Here is a 19308-nt window from a genome sequence, read left to right as displayed (position 1 = left end):
AGATTTTTTGATATAATAGACATAAGAAGTTTATATGTTCTTAAGCTATTCAAGCTATAGTTCCTGGAAGATTAAATTGTAAGAAAATAAATATGAAGCTACCGGTCAAATATTGCATTAAGATCTCTAATGATAGTAAGAGGAAGTACTGAAAGAACTTGTAACATTAATAACAGGAAGAAAAAGTGAAAAAATATAATCGGAGTGTTGAAGGAAAAAAGGGGGCTAAAATGATTTATTTAATTTAAAACTGTTATCTTACCCATCTTTTAATTCTTTAGTAGATTTTTTTAGGGTACATTTATCTTTGCTGCCTTTTTATATGGTAGTGATGGGGTGTTAATGTACTATAATTTGCTTCTATACTGGAACATATGGCAACACTGTCTGGTTTTGTTATTTTGATCTTTTTTGTCTTACATCAACTGCATACAAATGGAGTTACAAGGTATTTTCTTTGGCAAATGTGAAAAATAATCTGTGGATGTTGTCAGTCTACTATATGGTTTGGAATGGACATCAAAAAAGAGACTATCCTAACTGAAAATTGCACTTTGATGTTTTCAAAGTCTGCTTATGCATATTTGTTTTATTTCTGTTCATTTAATTAGCTTATATCACTTTGAAAGGGAATGTGAAATGCTAGAAGTAAAACCATTAGCAGAGATTCCCATTTTCTGGCCTCTAGATAACACAAAGGTTATCAAAAATATCCATTAAGATTAAAAAAAAATAGGTAAAAACTGGTCTAGCGAAAACATTAAGGGCCTTTGTGTGCTATCCTGAAGAGATCAAGGTATTATTTTGGGATAGAAGGAGAAAAGTTATGCAGTTGATTTTGCTCTCTTTTCTTCCTTTCAAACATTTTCATCTATTTAATAAGATTTGCATTAGACGTGAGTTTAAATCAAAGACTGCAGACATACACTTTTAGATAGATTAAAAATTTAATTTTGTATTCATATTTGGCATCTCAAGACCAGCCATATTGCAGTAATTGAATGAATTTTCCCTTTCTTTAATCCAATATTTGGTTCTCACAAGATCGAATGCTGATGTCCTTGGTTTGGGTTTTTATTATATTTTTTTCCTTTTACTGTCACAGTCTTTAATTGTCCTTAATATCAGAAATGTTTAGCAATTTATCAAAATTAAAAACATAAGTGGCCTACTTATGAGGCAATAGCAGTAGTTTCCCTTGAGGAATGATCTCCTTCTGACCATTACATTAGCTAATAAAACAGAAAAAACCCTCCATCAGTAGTTCCTGATAATGGATAATGGATAATGGAAAATGGGAAGTTACTAGGGGTTAAACTCTTCTGCTTCCCATCAAGTAGTGACACTGGTGCAGGATCTTTGGGAGGGGAGGGCACTGTGCTGCAGGGGACAGTCTGGAGCCCACCAGGGCTGGGCAGCAGGTGGGTGCAAGGACCACCCAGGGGGGGAAGCTACTGCCAGGGGGAGATGTAAATTCATGTGTTCATGCACAGAAATGTTCCTACTACAGCAACTTCCGCATTTTGTGTCTCTGTTTCCTCAGTCCTTCCGCCCTGCTAAATATCCCTTCTTTCTCACTGCTATAGAATTACACAGATTATCTCAGCTTTGCACAGTGTCATGGAAGAAAGGTTTTGGTTTATTTGTGTAACCTTGAATTGTAGAAGACTTAAAAGTATCTGTAGCACAGTTGTGTGCTCTGCATCACAATTTGAGTCCTTCATTGAGAGCTCCTCCTCATGAGAGACAAATGTGATTACACAAAATAACATAGTCATCAATAGACCCATAGGAAAATTTCCAGTCCTTTAAAGATTTTTTTAATGTTTATTCTTGGAATAAAAATAAAGAAACCTATTGCTATTAACAGTTAAGAGAAAGATCCCAAAAGGCTGTGGAAAAGCTTTCATAAGAAAGAGAACAATGCAGAATCATGAGCAGGGCTGAATATAATCTCCCATCATTCAAGGATAATTGGATCCGTGAAATTGATTAATTGTTAGTCTGGTTGCAGTGAATTACTTTTGCTACAGCAAAGAAGGTGCTGTTGCCCACCATATTTAGGTCAAACAGCCTCCAGATTTCAGATTTTGCTGTGTGAACACACTGAATTGAGAATTGATGATTTCTGGGACCTTGATACTAATGCAGTATTTTTCATTACTTTCATTGGCTATTTCAGTATGTTGTCACCAAGTGTGGAGGGTAATGCCTGTGACTGAGTGCTATGAATAGCTGGTGTCTCAGTTCACTTCATTAAATTATTTCAGAACCTTGATAATGTCCAGACGGCAGAAGTCTGACCTGCAAATCGAGCAGTGGGCAGAGTTTAGCCCAGAGGGCAGAGTTTAGCTCAGAGAAACTGACACCAACTGTTTTTAACTGCCCTGTTCTGAAGGGACATGAGAATGACCTTGATGCTTGTAGTATTGCAGTGCTCATGAGGCCTCCAGTTTTTCAGGTAATTAGATATCATCATACCTAACACAAGAATGCAGGATACTGGAAATCTGGGAAAACAATGTGTATTGGGCTTGCATGGCAAAGTTTTGGTGGCAGGTGGCTTCTGGGAGAAGCTGCCAGAAGCTTCCCCCATGTCCAATGGAGCCAATGCTAGTTGGCTCCAAAATGACCCACTGCTGGCCAAGGCCAAGACAATCAGCGACAGTGGCATCACCTCTGGGATAACATAATTAAGTAGGGAGGGAGGAAAGGAAAAAAACAGCTACAGCAGCCAGAGAGAGGGGTGAGAATTTGTGAGAGAAACAGCCCTACAGACACCCAAGTCCGTGCAGAGGGAGGGGCAGGAGGTGCTCCAAGTGCCAGGGCAAATTCCCCTGCAGCCCCTGGTGCATCCCATGGTGAGCCCTGCCCGTGCAGCCCAGAGAGGGCCATGGGGGAGCAGAGATCCATCTGCAACCCGTGGAGGACCCCATGCTGGAACAGGGGAAGACCTTTATTATATTTTTTTCTGCCCTGTCCAGCTGAGAAGGAGAGTGAGAGAGTGGCTTTGGTGGGCACCTAACATCCAGTCAGGGTCATCCCACTACATAACAGTTAAGTGTTATGAACATCAGGCTCTTTGGAACAACATAAAATTAACAGGCCTGATACAGCCCATATTTATCCTGTTTATAGTTGTGGTCCTAAAAAAACTGTGTGGCATTAATTACCTTTATTACAGGAAGACAAGGAAATGCAAATATTCTCAGGAGGACCCTAGACTGACATGTAAATGAGTTTTAATTTTGTAAAATCCTTGGGATGTTAAGCACTCATTGCTGAGTTATATATTCATATCACTGGGGGCTTTGTGTTTAAACAAACAGCCAGCACACGATTTTAAAATTATTTTATACACCCCCCCCCTTTTCTTTTAGACTTTGTACGGATATACAGACTCAGTTTCTGCAAACTCAGAAGTGGCAGACATAAACAGTCTCTCTTCTTTAGACTACATGGTACAAACTGTATGAACATTGTTCTTATTTTAACATGCAGGAGACACCATTGTCTTCCATCACGTTTAGTAGACCAAAGGGTATCCTATTTATTACGGACTCTAACAGTTTCAAAAAATAAAAGGGGAAAAGAAGCTAAAAATTTAAAAAAACAAAAAAAAGAAAGGGAAAAATGGAGGAAATAGTACTGGGAAATGAGAAGACATTGACAAATCAATGAGAGACGTAATATATGGCGGGAAATGAGCAATTCCTGGCCAGTCCAAGCAAGACTTGCCTAGCTATCATGGCATGTCTTCCTCCCCTCACTAGCACACCGATACTTTCTCTCAGTATTTCCACCAGTCTTTTTGTCCCTTAGTCCTCTCTCATCATCTAGTCATTTTAAAATGCTGGAAGGAAAAAAGAGATTAAAGACAAAAATGAGACAGTTGTGAAGCAACGCCATGTTCCCTCCTTCCACTTAAATTCCTTTACTGTTAAACAGTACAGATTTTCCTGCAGCACCAGCTGCCTCATATAATTAGCACTGCAACTGAAAAGTGGAAAGCTAATACATTTTTATCATTTCACTGGGTACTAAAAGGCTGGCAGAGCTTGCCACTGCCACAGGTGTTAGAAGTGTTCAGACCCAACCAGTTTACAAACATGGCACATGCACAACTGTTTTTGTCAGTGGAGCAGAGACAAATATGCACCCAAAATGCATGTAGAATTTAGTTCTCTGCATTTTTAAGGCTTCTGATAAAAGATTGGAGGCTTATTTTTTTCCCATGGTACAGAAATCTTTTTCTGCAAGCACGGACCAGTGAACCGGACGTTAACCAAGCCTTTGGAATGCAAGCACCTAATTACAGAATGAGGAAGAAAGTAGACACTGGTTTAAATCCACAAGTCCTGACTGCAGCTCAGCCCAAAAGGCAAACTTAGGAATTGAGCACACATATTCAGTAGGCATATAACATTGTGCTCAAAATAATTAAAGTTCACCAAGGAAAAACATAACTATCTCTTGGTAAGTGCACACAGTGGATATATCATAAATTATAAAGAGACTTCATTTTTCCCATTCTGCTGCATTTGAAAGCTATGGATGATAATTCCACCATTACTTTTTATATCAGTAGGCTGCCTATCAAGAGAGGTGTAAAATCAAGTCCCTTCCAGCTCTGCTTGGCTTTAAGATAATAGTCTCTACACCTGTCCAATATAGAAGTCTCAATAAATTTTCATCCTCTGAGTTCTGTCTGAAAATGGCCAGTACAGTTTATTAAGTTTTATGGAGACTAAAAATTATTGAAAATAAACATAACCAGCCACTAAAAGTTGTTCTTTTCTGTACTTATTTGCTCTTCCCTGGTTACAATACAATTATGTATAGTTACACACAATGACAACAAAATCAATCTTATCATTTCTTCTGCTTGCAATTTCTGCATTTATTTGTCTGATGTACTCAGACTCTTTTCTACTGATTTAGGGGCAGCCTTGGTTGAACAGCAGTTTTTATATTATCTTTTGGGCCCTCATACATGTATTTTTGTAAATAACTGAGGTTGTAGTCAGTAAGGTCATGCTGCTGCCCTTCTTACTGAGCTTTCTGAACAGGATCTGTTGACATTGAGGGGACCCAGCCTAATCACTCTGAATTGTTCTCATGGGCCATAGGGAGAAATCCTCAAAAAGTTTCAATAAAGTGTCACTAGGTCAGTCTGTAAAAGATGTCTTTGTATGTCTCTATCTGATTACTTCTAAGATGGTTTACAGAGGAATCAGAAAGGCATAAAATAGAGTCAGGCAAAACTAGGCTGAAATGAGGTATTGCAGTGAGAGATCTGTTCAATTTTTGTGTTTCATGTTCCTATATTCTGTAGTAACTTCATGGTAGACCATACATCTTTTGGGATAGGTTGTAGGAGAAGCAGTTTGGAGGTCTCTTTTTTTTTAAAGAACTTGTTTAAACCTTGATATTTAAGAAGCTGAAGGGACTGGGGTACAGCAAAGAGCAGACATTAAAAGACTGTTGGAAAAAGACACATTCAAATTGAAATTTATTTATGATGCCACTGAGTTGGTACAGCTTCAATTTGGAGACTTACCTTCAACCATTAAGAACAAATGCAATTAAAATTAATTAATTCAATTTAAATAATCAATTTATATAATACCCATGCAAGGGCATACACCTAGGAAAAGGTTACTTTTTGTTGGAATTAAGTAGATCAGTTGCTGATTCCAAAATTGCATGTATCAGTATCATGAAAGTCAGATGCCTCATCTCTCTGGGCTGATGCTTATGATAAAGGCAGCCATGACTGAGTAACCCGAAAGTCTCCTGACATGCAAATAGTCTATTGCTGCACATGCATGAAAAAAGTGAGCAGACACTCTCTTCTTCCAATAACTGTTTTTTCCATCTCTCTGTCCCATTTCCATCTCCATGCCGCTAACACAGTATCCTCTCAGTCCTCTTTCTAGTGTTTGGGTTGCTACTCTATTTACTCTTATGAAGGTTTTACACTGAGAAGGAAGAAAGGAGGGCAAACAGAGTGCAAAATATATGTGTTGTCACTTTTTGTAACATTTCATCACATAAAAATAAAAAATCGTTACTATGAAGATGTAAGATCTACTTTGCTTTCCTTTTATTTTTCTTTCTTCCTACAGCCCTTCTTCCGTGTTAGTACATGTCAACGTTAGTGAACATTGAAACATGAAGAAAATCTGGGTAGATCTTTATTGTCTTATTATCCCACACAGTTAAAACTGTTGAAGGAAAAGTGACTTAGAAACCTGATTAGCTTGTCATTGACACAAATCGATGCATTAATTGGACACTACAATTGCAAAGTGCCCTTATGAATGCGAGCACATTGTGTCTGGTAGATTAAAAAAAGGGCCACACAACTGTTTCTCATGCAAAGTTCCTTTCTGATGCTGTCACAGAACCATACTGAGAGTGAGTTTTGGCAGATGGCATTACAATTCAAATAAAGAAAAATAAGCTTATGAATTCATACATATTTCCTTGTCACTCAAATGCCACGGGATTTTTTAACATAATGTTTAAAGTATGGAGTGACTGTCCCCATAAATATCACTAATACATAATGATGAATAAGTTATAACAAGAAGTTTCAGAAAGCAGTTCCATGCCACCAAAGCAGCTTTTTATTGATTGTGGAACAAAGCAAAAAGTAATAAAAAATGGGACTTTTAAAGTTCTCACCCTCTAGAAGGCAATGAAGCCACTGAGAAGACAAAACCAGACTCTAATCTTATTTCACTAGCATAAATGAAGAATCTCTGCTTCAGCAGGTGTAGTGTTAACACAAATTTTCCCCAGTGCAATGTAATCTCTGTCATCAATTGTATTGATTTATCTATTTCATCAAATAGTATTTAAACAACTACTGTGTCTGCATTACATATATCCAGCCAAGTTCAGAACTGTGAAAACATTATTAAAAGCGTGGTAGTCATGGAAACAGATCATATAGAAAGTAGCTTGAGGAGGATTCTTCTATCTGATTGTATAGAGCTTCACTGGCCACTTGGAAATAAAACATAGAAATGTAAGATGCCTTGTACTAGATCAGAGCACTAGTTTATTTAATCTGCTCTCAGATTTCCATCCAGGGTTAGTATCTGGTGATTCTGAGGCAGTTGCAACTCATCACAAATAAGTAATGTACCTTTGAAATTTTACAGTCTGGGTAGGATAGCTTTTTATTTGTAGACCACCCACAGATAATCAGTTCACTGTAAGCATACAAAGTAGTACTTGGCAATTTTTTTTTCACATTATCACTACAGATGCTACATTTTTCTATCTCTTTTTATACTACATCTATCCATTTGCCTCACTGGCCTGTCAAATAAAATCAAGTAATTGCCATTTGTTGTAGTAACAAGGCAGAAAAAAGCCACCAAGAAACCAAAAAGCATTATTGTATGTACTTTATTTTGAAACATTGACTTGAGACTCTCAAGGCCCAGTGAGAAAAAGGCCATCGTGAAACAAATGTTTTCTAATGTTGATTGAAATTTTTAAATAATTGAAATAATTAAAGTTCAGTGTTGTTATTTTTAAAATCATTCAGAAACAAGGCAAAATAACTTGTTTGAGCAGGAAAGATGGTTAGAGGAGATGAGGAAAAAGCAGCTTCCTCCATGCAGAGGAACAGCATGTCTGTATGGAGCTCTCCTGAGCAGCTGGCTGATGGAGAGTGTGTGGGGCAGGATCAGAGGAGAGGACAGTAAAGGAGACCGTGCTAGGTTGTCGTTACTGATCCCCTGAACAGGGTGAGGAAACATACTTGAAACAACTCAAGAAAGTCTCAGATGACAGATTCTGGCTTCCATGGGGGACTTTAAGCTCCCTGACAGCTGCTGTAGGGGCAACAAGGAAGAAGACAAGCAGGAAACAAGATTTCTGACAGTTTTGGGGAATAAGCTCTTGCTACAGGTATCAGATGAGCCAATGAGAGGTGATGCACACCTGGACCTGTTATGAACTAACAGCAAGAACTAGCAGGAGATGTGATAATCAACAGCTGCTTTAGCTACAGTGACCATGAAACAGTGAAGTTCAAGATGTTGTAGCAGAGGAACTCAAAACACTGGCAGATGTCAGACCCTGACAATGATATGTGGAGTCCTCTGAGAACATTTCTGGACACCTGAATAAGAGGGTGCTCTCTTCTTTCCATAACAAGTGATGTCCAGCTAATTCCCAGGACTCAGGGCTTCAAAGCACACATAGCCATTGCTTTGGAAGACAGATGTCATGAAAAAAGATTTTTCTTCTTCCTCCTCCTTTCTCTTAGCTTTTATTTCTGAGCAGACATCATATGATACATATAATCCCTTTTGTCGGTTTGGGTCAGCTGTCCAGATTATGTCACTTCCCAAGATCTTGCCCAAACCCAGCCAGCTGGTGAGGGGGGGATGCTGGGGAGACCCCTGTGATGCTGTGCCAGCACTGCTCAGCAGTAGCCAAAACACTGGTGTGTTATCAGCACCTTTCTAGCAACCGGTGCAAAGCATAGCACTATAGCTGTGGGGAAAGGTAACTCCATCCCATCCACATCTAATGCACTGGGAACAGCTAGTGTGTATTTTACCCACTACAAATCATGCAGTTTGCTGTGCTAAAATTACTGGATCTGTGGATCCAGTTAAAGCAGTGGATGTCATTTATCTTGACTTATTCAAGATTGGTTTTTTGTTGACTGTCACAAAATCTTGTGTATTATATTTAAGACATTAAAAATCTGGGTGGATGGAGAACTGTGCACGTAAGTAACTTGCTGGGTGTTGAGGCTTAGAGGGTAGCAGTTAATGGGCCGCACTGTACCTGAATGCCTGTGGAAGAGGAGTATTGCAGCAGCTTATAGATAAATCTGCCCTGTTTGACTCTCAATGTACAGTCTGAAGGAGGCAACAAAGTCAGCTTTGCAGGTGACCCCATAGGGACAAGTCAAGGGCATGGCTGCCCTGGGCTCTAGCCAGGCTGGAGGACTGGGCCAGCAGAAACCCTGTGAAATTCAACAAGGACAAATGCAGAGCTCTACACCTGGGCAGGAAGAAAATCTTGAAGCAGTACAGGCTGGGAACTGACTTTTTAGACTGCATCTGTAATACTGAATCCAGTTTTTGAACCCCATGATACACAGGAGTTCAGCAGAGGGCAACCAAGACAGGCAAGGGCAGGGGTACTTACCCTGTGAGCAAAGGCTGAGGGTATTCCAGTTTCCCCCTTAGTAAAGTGTGGCACTGAAAACAGCACTGAAATGTGTCATTTGGGTTTCTTACAGAATAATAAACTTTTTAAATTTGTTATACTAGAGGTTAAGAGGTGAACAGATAACTAAAGTCGTTGAATTTGAGTGACAAAATATCTGGCAGCTTCACATAAAATTTGGTCTGTACTATTAGTAGCTACATACTTTTATATGGATCTTTTTAGGTCAGTAGCCAAATTCGAGGGTTTAGGTTTTATAATAACCGTAAATTCACTAACTCCATAAATTCACAGGGTATGCTGTTAAACATTTAACAGCAAAGGAAAGAATATAAATAAAATAAGAGACTGAAAAGCAAATACAAGAAAAGCCTAACTTCATGACATCATGCATTTATTAGATAGAAAACACTGGTTTCTAACAAGGCTTAATTGATACAGTCAGTAATGAAATACAGGCACTGAAAGATTTGAACATCCAAAAGATCAAAAAGAGTGTTTCTTTTCAGTCTGGTTTTTCAAAGTTGAAAGAATATAGCATAAAACAGCTGTGTTAATAAAATTGGTTTCAAAGGCAGGATCTTCCACGTTGGAGCTGTACGTGGCATGAAGCAAATCTGCTGAACTTCAGGAATACAAATTGATAATGCAGCATGCAGTTGATGCACTCAGGGCTCCTGTTCTGCAGGCAAAATGAGTGTGCCAGTGCCAGTCCCTTTTATGTGCCTGGCTGAACCTTGAACCGGCCAGCAGTGCCACCTCAGTTCCTCGGCCCGTGGGCGTGCGTCCACCAGGGCATGGGTCGGGCTCCTCCAGCGAGTTGGCATTCTGCAGAAATGCCCCTCATCCTGAAGGGACTTCATTCCTAGCAATGCCCCCTTGGGCTGGTTTAAAGCTATGACCTGTGAGGATAAGAGTTGCAGTGACTCGGTTTATATGTACCCTTTATTATATTAAAAACAAGCGAGTAATTTAACACAGAATTCAGATATTTTACCAAGTGCTTCTTGGAAGCTAAGGCACACTGCTGTTTAATTATTCTGAGAAAATCTGGCTGCATTCCTGTCCAGAATTCAATTCTTCCTGTCCAAGAACTTGTAGCTAAAATGTAAGATATCTCTATTTTGCCAGCAAAATGCTGGTCACTTTAGTGGGAACTTTGAGATCAACAAGGAGCTGGTTTAAGCTTCTCTCCCCCCAGAAGTCCTGTAATATGAACCAGGCACCTGGCAGAAATAATGCAAGAGTAAGGACAGACAACAAGATAAAAGGATAACAAAATTGATGAAAAAATTATAAAGTTTTAATAATTTTTTTTCAGTGTTTCTGCTTTCCTTAAATCTGTTCTTTATAAATACACAGAGAACAGGATTTTGTAACTTGTTTGAAATCTTTTAACAGAAACGCTTAGCTTTCTCTTGAAAAGGTCCATGGAGAGTACTTTTGACCAGCTTCAGCTATTGCCCACTGACCTTTTGAGCACTGAGTTCCTTATTAAATCTTTATTAAGGAAATCATCTCAGGCACTGCCTACAGTAATCTAGCTAAGTTTTCAACATATAAGTTATTTTGCCCCTTATTTATTTCTAATTGATTGGGGGTTTTAATTTTTATTTGAATGAAAAACTAACAAGCCCTTTATAGATTCTTTTTGATTGAAAAAAAAATCAAAACCAGTAAAACCCCAGTAATTCAGTTAACACTTTTTCACTGTATTAATGCAAATCTTGATTAGCAGTTGCATAGTTCTGAGTGTCAGAGGGATCAAGTACACCTAATGTTAAAAAATATCCCTACTGCTGCCAGTATTTGACTTTGTAACAATGCTGGGAAAAAATATTATTGAATTTATAATAATATTAAATAATCTACGTTCTACATAATTAATGGTGTAGCATGTCCCAATAAGCTGCACAGAAGGAAGAAGATGGATTTATCAGATGTGAGTGTTACTTAGACATTTATTTCCATTGTGCAAGGAGAAGTTTTGCATAATGACATTTTATTCGTGAGAATAAATTGCGCATGAATGCTTTTTGATTGCAGACAGAACATAAACAGTCATGACTCTGTGAAATTTGCTGATATGGGAATGGCTGTTGGAGAACACAAGCTTCATTGAAATTGAACTTACGTGGCTTGACTCGGAGGTGGTACATTCCCTAGGTTTTCCAGATCTTCCACAAAAGAAATAGTCAGTTTGGGTTTTTTTGTGGAGGTGGAATTGTCAGTCCTACCTTTGTTGTTATTTTTACTGAGAGAGTGAATAATTCAACTTCCAACTTTTTAATCTATTTTTTTTCTCTCCCCACCCACTCAGTGTTGCCATAGCATATACCTGTTGATTTGGTTCATTTTTTGAGCTCCAGATGGAATGCAGATGGGTGACCTAGCAGAATTCACATAGGTATGGGGGTAGTAGGTTAAGTCATGATATTTACTGGGCATTGTTATCCTCTCTTTCCTTATGGCAACCTGTATCAGAGGTTTCAGGAGCAGCAGTACAACCACAATATGTTTCATGTATCAGCTGGACAGTGTGGACTTACACTAACAAAAGCATCCAAACCAAATATCTCCCACCCTGAGCTCCTGAGGGAGCAGTACAGCATGCCAGGAGCAGCATCCACTCCCTGAGAATCTGTGCTGTGCCTTAGGGTATTACAAGCAATGTTTTCTTGTGTAAGCTATGCAGTGAAGAACACTGGTTTAGACTTAGAGATAAGTATTTGCAAAGACTGTATCTCTTAGAGAAACTGGAAGACTGTGACGCTGCATGGGACTGTGGAGCTGCACTGTTTTGTAACTTTTAACCCAACTCTTTTGATATCCTTTGTAGTAGGTAACTGACTTGAAACGGCAAAATTGAATTTGAAACAGGGAGAAAGAAAAGATAAGAAAGAAAGCAAGAAACAAGCACAGGCTGTTGAGTGGGAAGATCCAGTATTTTTCTGAAAAATCTCCTATATAGGTTAGAAAAGGATTCCTGGCGCATGCCAGGGTGTTAACAAGGCAGGTGAACCAAACTCATGTTGACTTCCACAGCTTCCACATACTTACTGACAGTATTTTCAATAACAGCAGGTATTATATTCTCTTTTTGTCTCTCATGCTATACTCCTTTGAACGATACAAATATTTTGATTGCAGCTGAATCAGGAAGTATGCTTTCATCTTTCTTTCCAGCCTGTCATTGGGGTAGTGACACAATGCTGTCTGTTGTTCTGAAACCTTGAGAAGTTTTTATGACTCTCTTTAACTCAGTTAGCAAATTATAAACTTCAGAAAAATTAATCTCTGGGCCTGATAATATGCTTTTTCATCTTGGCACATTGCGATCCAAAATGTATTCCTTTTTCCATCCCTAGAGAATGTTAAGTGGCACCATTAAAAATCATTCTGAAATGCAACAGCTTTCACAAGGCAGAGTAAGAGCATCTGCACCATTAGCATAAGCAGTCTGTGATGAGAAGGCACTACAATTGATTATTAAAGTGACCTGCTTAAATTCACATTCATCTTTCCTTTTTTTCCTTCTTTCTCTTTTTTTCTTTCTTTCTTTCTTTCTTTCTTGACTTTCATTACCACTGGGCATTTAACTATTAGAAATGCAGTTTCTTCTGAATTAAAAGCTCACCCAGACGGTTACTGAGCAAAGGTTGTTTTGGATGGCTGGTATGGCTAGATGCTGCTTCTTTTGTAAGGAATAAAGCATGCATTGTGAAAACTGGAGGATACAAACATACCATACAGATTATCTAGCTCCTTTTCATCCACTCATAGTGTCAGAATTGCCAACCACTGCAGAAGCTATTACTAATTTTTAAATGGTGATTTTATTAATGTTCCTGAACAGGCCCTGCACTGGATGATAGGAGGATGTTAGATATTTAAGATTTTTTTAAAAAGGTAGATTTTAAATTTTTTTCCTTCTATACAGAGAAAGCCTTCAGGAGTCAATAGACATGGAGGCCATGAGAGATAGAAGTGTTGAGCTCATGAAGATGAAGATGTCTGTCATATCCATTATGCACCATATCCATTAACTAGTGCTTGCAAAAATTGTACACAAATGAGCATGCTGATGGTAAAAAATGAATATGAGCTGTAAGATATAGCTCTTTTCCCTATTCACATCATGGTGGCCATCAGCAGTCTCCTTCACTAGTGTTTTACAACAATTCTCTTTTACAAATATTTACTGTTCACTTTCATCCCTAATGATCATCCCTGGGCACAGTGAAATCAAAAGGAGAAACCATAGTGCCCTCACCCCTAATCTGGCAAATGCTTAGCTTCCTGTTTTATGAAGCACTAAAGTATTTCTGTCCTGTAATCTTTCATTTCAATAGTGAAAAATGGAATAGATGCCATTATTTAATGTAATGAAAAATAATCATGGTGCTCCTGAAAGCTAATGTAGCAGAAGATTCTTCTTATAGAACCTCTGTAGTAAACTACACTCCACTAACCTTATGTGCCATACTCGACAGGCAGGGGCCTGGGGTTTGTGCTCTAGCAATTCTGTTTTACTGGTCAACACAGAATTTTAATTAAACATAGCTTATGGGCTGAATCTTAAGTGGAATAATAAAATTAGAGCATAACCTTACAGGGAGTTTATTATGGTACACAAAGGTAGTCTTGTTTTTCTTTCTTCTGAACGTGTGGCTATCTTATGATGTTAGATAATCAGTGGTTCAATCCATGCATTTAAAAGTGGTTTCTCCTTAGTATGTCCAATTCATTAAATTTTAACAGACTTTTACACTAGTAAATGGAATTTTTCTTTTTCCTTCTCAGTAGTTGTGCCAGTTCATAAATACAATTATTTATTACTTTAGGAAAAAATAGGCCAATAGGTTAATAGTGAGTCCTCAATTATTTCAGATTTTCACAAAAATTTAAAATAAAATAAGTCATCTGCATTCATATACTTTAAGTGTATATACCTACATAAAAATACCTACTTTTAAATTTGGACAAAATATCTACTTTCTTATTTACTTATTTCATAATTGGAAAAAAAAAATGCCTCTACTAATGCAGTTTGGGAGAGGAACCTATGCACACCTGTGTGTGTATGTATATGGGGATGTGTGTTTGTTTGTGTGTATTTTTATGTACAGGTTTTACTGGTACCCATCCGACTTTTTCTCTAAGGAGATGTAATTTTAGATGGACAGATATGAAAGCAATATTAAGTTAAATCGGGGAAGAAAACTTTGCAAGGTTACATAAAAACAAAATGTACTAATAGTACTTAAGCTAATACTTTATATTCATTCTGTGTCATATTGTTTAGTAAGAGCATCATTTTTCATAGCAGATTTTTGCCTTGTTTATCATGCATGAGTTGGCAATGAAACTTACTGTAGGGGCAGTACAGGATTTGTGCATCAGCTGATTTCTTTTGTGTATATTTATGGATACATTACACAGTCTTGTTCCAAGATAGACAGGACTTTGCAAGAGCCAGTGTAGGGTGACTCACCTCATTTTGCTCAAGTTCTGTGAAGGTCTGGAAAGAGCATCACCAGGGCTTTCTAATGCTTAGAGCCTTGACACACCAGTGACGTGCCCCTGCAACAAAGCAGGTCAGCAGCCTCCTGGGCTGCCTTGCAGAGCATCACCAGCAAATCAATGAAATGATCCTGCCCCTCTAGTCAGCACAGGTGAGACACAGCTGGAGTATTGGATCCAGGGCTCCCAGTACAGAAGAGACATGGACATAGAGGAGAGAGTCCAGTGAATGGCCGCTAAGGTGATGAAGGGACTGGAGCATCCCTCCTATGAAGAAAGGCTTAGAGACCTGGGAGTGTTTGGCCTGAAGAAGTGAAGGTTCAAGGGAGATTTTATCAATCTAAATAAACACATGAAGGGAGGTGCAAGGACAGAACCAGGCTCTTTGCAGGGGTGTGGCAACAGGACAGGAGGCAAAAGGCACAGAGTTACCCAGAAAGGTTGTGGAGTCTCCATCCTTGGAGATATTCAAGCATTGATTGAAGGTGGTCCTGAGCAATCTGATCTGGATGACTCTGCTTTGAGCAGAGGGCGTGGGCTAGACGGCATCCAAAGCTCCCTTCCAACATCAACCATTCTGTAATTCTGTGACCTGCTTATGCTGCATTTATTCCTCTGAAGTGACAATAACAAAATAGCCCTGACAAAAGCAGTTCAGAGTGTGGACTTAGGAAGGTTTCAAAGCTAACAATATTCTAAGAATAATAGGAAAAATTGAATATCAACATTAAGCCTTCTGCTAAAAACGTGGCGTTTCTCATCTGCCTCTCTCTGGCAGAGGGTTGTATCCTTCAATGCAGTGTTGGAATATGCTGAGCAGAAACATCCCCTGGGCGCAATGTGACATGAAGACCACAGTAGTCTAAACAGGTTCACTCAAGAAAGGATCAGCTATTACAGATGCATTTAAAGGAGAAGTAACAAGCAGAGATTAACATTGCCATTTAACCCTTTAGCCTCCCTTTTGCCACTCAGGCTTTACATTCCTACTTGCCTCTTTGAGCATGTCAATAATTGTCTATTCATATTGTCAGTGAAAAAAAAAAGCTCAAGTCATCCAGGAGTGCTTCTTTATGTCCAGTTTAATGGCTGTTCAATATGACCTACATCAGTTCTGTTCTGTCTAGTTCAGTACTTACTGTCTCCAAAAAGTTACTTTAAAATAGCGCAACCGAGTTTAAAAACAAAAAAAAAATCTGAGATAAGGAATTCCAGAATCAAATGTCCTTATAGAATCTCATTACCACTCCCCATACATCGTGTCATACTCTTTAACTGCACAGAAATCAACAGCTGTGCATGATGGGAATGCCCATCCTTTTGTGAGTCTCTTCCATCAAAGTCGCCACATCTGGCGCTGAGGTTTTTTACTCTGTTCATGTCAGCCGAGATACTTGTTGCCTCTGTCTGGTGCCTTTTAAACACAAGATGAAATTCTGTTGGCAGTATAATAATTTTTTAAGCATTCAGTGTGAGTGATAATAAAATAAGTATGGATGTACATGAATATATATGTGGCAGTTTGGTTATAAATGAAGGCAGATTGATTTTCAAGATTATTGAATTAATATTTATAACATTTTGATTGTTAAGACCAGAATGTTTTAGGGATCTCTGTTCTGCAAAATGTAGTTAGCTTTATGTCCAGAGGATGCTACAGTATCTTATTTTGGTTTGTACTTTCATGTACTGCTCTGCACTCCAATGTTCCTGATATATAACTAAACTTTGGAACAGGATGCCTTTGGAGACTCTGGAATTGCCATCAGTAAGACGAATGGTGCAAACATTTCAGTATACTTACTGTACTTATATAGCAGGAGAAAAACTCTTTTTGTTCCTTCTACACCAACTTTTCCAGGATTCCTAAGAAAAAAAGCTCAAAAAGCAAAATAATTTTTTTTGTGTGTACCTATTTGTGAAAATAGAATGCCCTCACTTCCTCTGGCAGTGATGTCACACAAGATGTGCTACAGTTGTTGGCTGGTACAACTGTTGGAACAATAAAGTTCAACCAAAATGTGTTGCTTTAGAGACTGAGAGCTGGTTTTGCATGCAAATTTCCAAGTTACTGCTACTTTGGGCTGCCATGGGGTGTGTTCAAGATTTGGCATTTGCTTTGGTCACTGTATCTAATTTCACTCTTATTTCCCTCAACACCCAGCAAAGATCCACAATTTTTTTATTAGAAATCTAGCATTCTGTAATGCATTTACTGAGAGAGATAACTCTTTGTTTTTCAGAGCTTCCATATGGCTGGGAGAAAATTGATGATCCCATTTATGGCACTTATTATGTTGAGTAAGTTCCCAAGTTCAATATTAAGTTCCTATTAATATGTCATAAACTAATACTAGCACCTTCTGCAATGCTCAGCCTGGCAAGGAATGGGTACAATTACTTGACATGTTAAACTAGGGGTATACCAGGAATTCTCAGTCATGAATGCAGCTAATGTATCCAGATACATTCAAAGTGTCCCAATCAGTGACTCAGGCATTCAGTCACTCTCTTTATGCAGGGTCTGGTTTCACGGTACCGTTCCAGCTGATACTTGTACAAAGAACATATTCATTAAATAGATGTTGCATTTTCTATGTAAGCTTTGAATATCCAGCAAGATATAAATCTTGTTAATCAATGAATAGAGCAAAGCATACTCATTTTAGCTCAGTTAAGATCCTTTTCTGGAGAGTCCTCAGTTGCTGCAAATCAGGTGTTTATACTGTTTGTACAAGAAGTCAAGTTGTTTGTAGGCTGCATATAAAATTTTAGGGATGTTGTGTTTTATCTTGTATTTAAAAATGCAGCTGAAAAGAATATAAATTCTATTTTCAAAGGACAATCCTTGCTTTCATTTTCTTCAGATTATATTTTAGTCATGAAACAAGAAAAAAAAAAAAGACACCTTATTCCTCTGTGCAAAGGCCAACAAAATGCTTTTGTTTGAAGTAATGGTAGAGCCTGGTCACTTTGTACATAAAATAAGTAAATCTGAGAGATGAGTTCCTCTGCTTTTTAATTTAGCACAGTGAATGAGACTTATGCAAAGTAAATCTAAATTCAGATTGTGGTACTTGTTCAGGAGTCAGTTCTCACTCTGCTCTCTACAGACAGTATGCAGGAGAGAAGAGAGAAAACCACTCCTGTCACTGTGCAGACAGCATTTGAAAGGTTGAAAAACAACTATCCATTTGTGCCTTTTATTAAACAAGAGAGATCTTTAGAGAATATGGCCCCTGACCTAAAATGTCAGTTTCAAACCCTGACACTCAAGCAGTATGTTCATCTAGTTGTTTCATAGAAAACAGAAAATTTCCTTTGTGTGTAATATTATTAATTTGGTCTCTTGAATCCATACCAACACACTGACTGCAGGATTGCCCTGGACAGGCATTGGGGATGCAGCTTTTCCAGATTTCAGGATATGCTGCTGTTAGCATGCCAGGGTTCAGGTGGGCAGGGAGATCAAAAAATCATCTGATTTCTGGAGGTCTAGAAGACATAAGATGCCCCTTTCTTACCTGCTGCCACAGCAGCAGCTTGTGGATGCCCATGCATGTTCCTCAGCCTTCTACAAAGCAAACAAACAACTGAAAGTGGTGTTTGGTCACTGCTCTGCTGACTCCTTCTGTCCCATTCTCCAAATGCCAGAGCACCTGCTCTTCTTCCTTGTCACCAGCTTGCTTCCTGCCCTCAGGTGAAAGAGCCAGCAGCCCCATCTACTTTGCTGCTCAGCTCAAGTCACCTTAGTCAGTCCAGATTCAACCAAAAAGATAAGTTTTGAAGTCCCTACTGATACCATTAAATTACTCCCCCTTGTAATGCCTGAGTTCTTTTATGATGTCCCCAGGTAGATAGAGGCTGCAGTTCTCATATCATTTTGTACTTGCACATGCAATTATGCAGCTGCTGGGTGTAAGTGAGGCTTCTCTCCCAGTGGTTTTTAGTGTATTTTGGGGTGTAACAGGTGCTGTGCAATTTCTGTGCATTAATCTCTTACTGAGACTCCGCTTGGTTGTTAGTGCAGCCCAAGGCATTCTGGCACCAGCAAGGTTCACACTACACTGCAGAGTCAGAAAAGGAACAAGTATTTACCTGCATTTTGTGTCCAACCACAGGTAAACAGACACAAGGCGCCAGGCCCAGATGTTATTGTGCAATTACATATTTTGAGGCTGTTAGTGTGAAATTTATTAATCCTACCACAGATAAGATTCATGGACAGATACATCAAACCTACTGCAGTCTCAGAGGTTTTTAGAAGTGGAATGGATGCTCATGGTATGGCATTGAAACTGCAGCCCTGCTAAATTCACATGGAATTTTATAGCCAGTAAAATGCAGCTGTAGTTTAATTTGCTGTCTGAGCTCAATAAGTTTGAAAAAAAGATTGCTTTCCATTTTTGCCTGCTAAAATATATAACAGTCACAGCTTTTTTATTACCAGTATTCAACAGATGAGTTCATTTTTAACTAGATATAATCAGATTACAATAAACTCTCTTAATTATGTCATAAAAGTAGGTAAATTATGAAAAGCAAGATTACAAACCAAACTTCCACACATTCAGGTCC

The 19308-nt window shown here is 38.5% G+C and overlaps 1 protein-coding gene across 13 annotated transcripts in view; it reads left to right on the top strand.

The window, feature by feature from the left end:
* MAGI2 (membrane associated guanylate kinase, WW and PDZ domain containing 2) overlaps nt 1–19308 on the top strand; it is a 727751-nt gene that overhangs the window by 551588 nt on the left and 156855 nt on the right. For all 13 annotated transcript variants that reach the window (XM_048300656.1, XM_048300645.1, XM_048300648.1 and 10 more), the window contains one exon: nt 16974–17031. In XM_048300656.1, the coding sequence (XP_048156613.1) occupies nt 16974–17031 (58 nt within the window). The remainder of the gene's footprint in view (nt 1–16973; nt 17032–19308) is intronic.

This window comes from Corvus hawaiiensis, chromosome 4 (assembly GCF_020740725.1).
Source record: "Corvus hawaiiensis isolate bCorHaw1 chromosome 4, bCorHaw1.pri.cur, whole genome shotgun sequence".
Lineage (NCBI taxonomy): Eukaryota > Metazoa > Chordata > Aves > Passeriformes > Corvidae > Corvus > Corvus hawaiiensis.
Note: the sequence above shows the minus strand (reverse complement) of the source record. Positions and strands in the feature narration are given on the sequence as shown.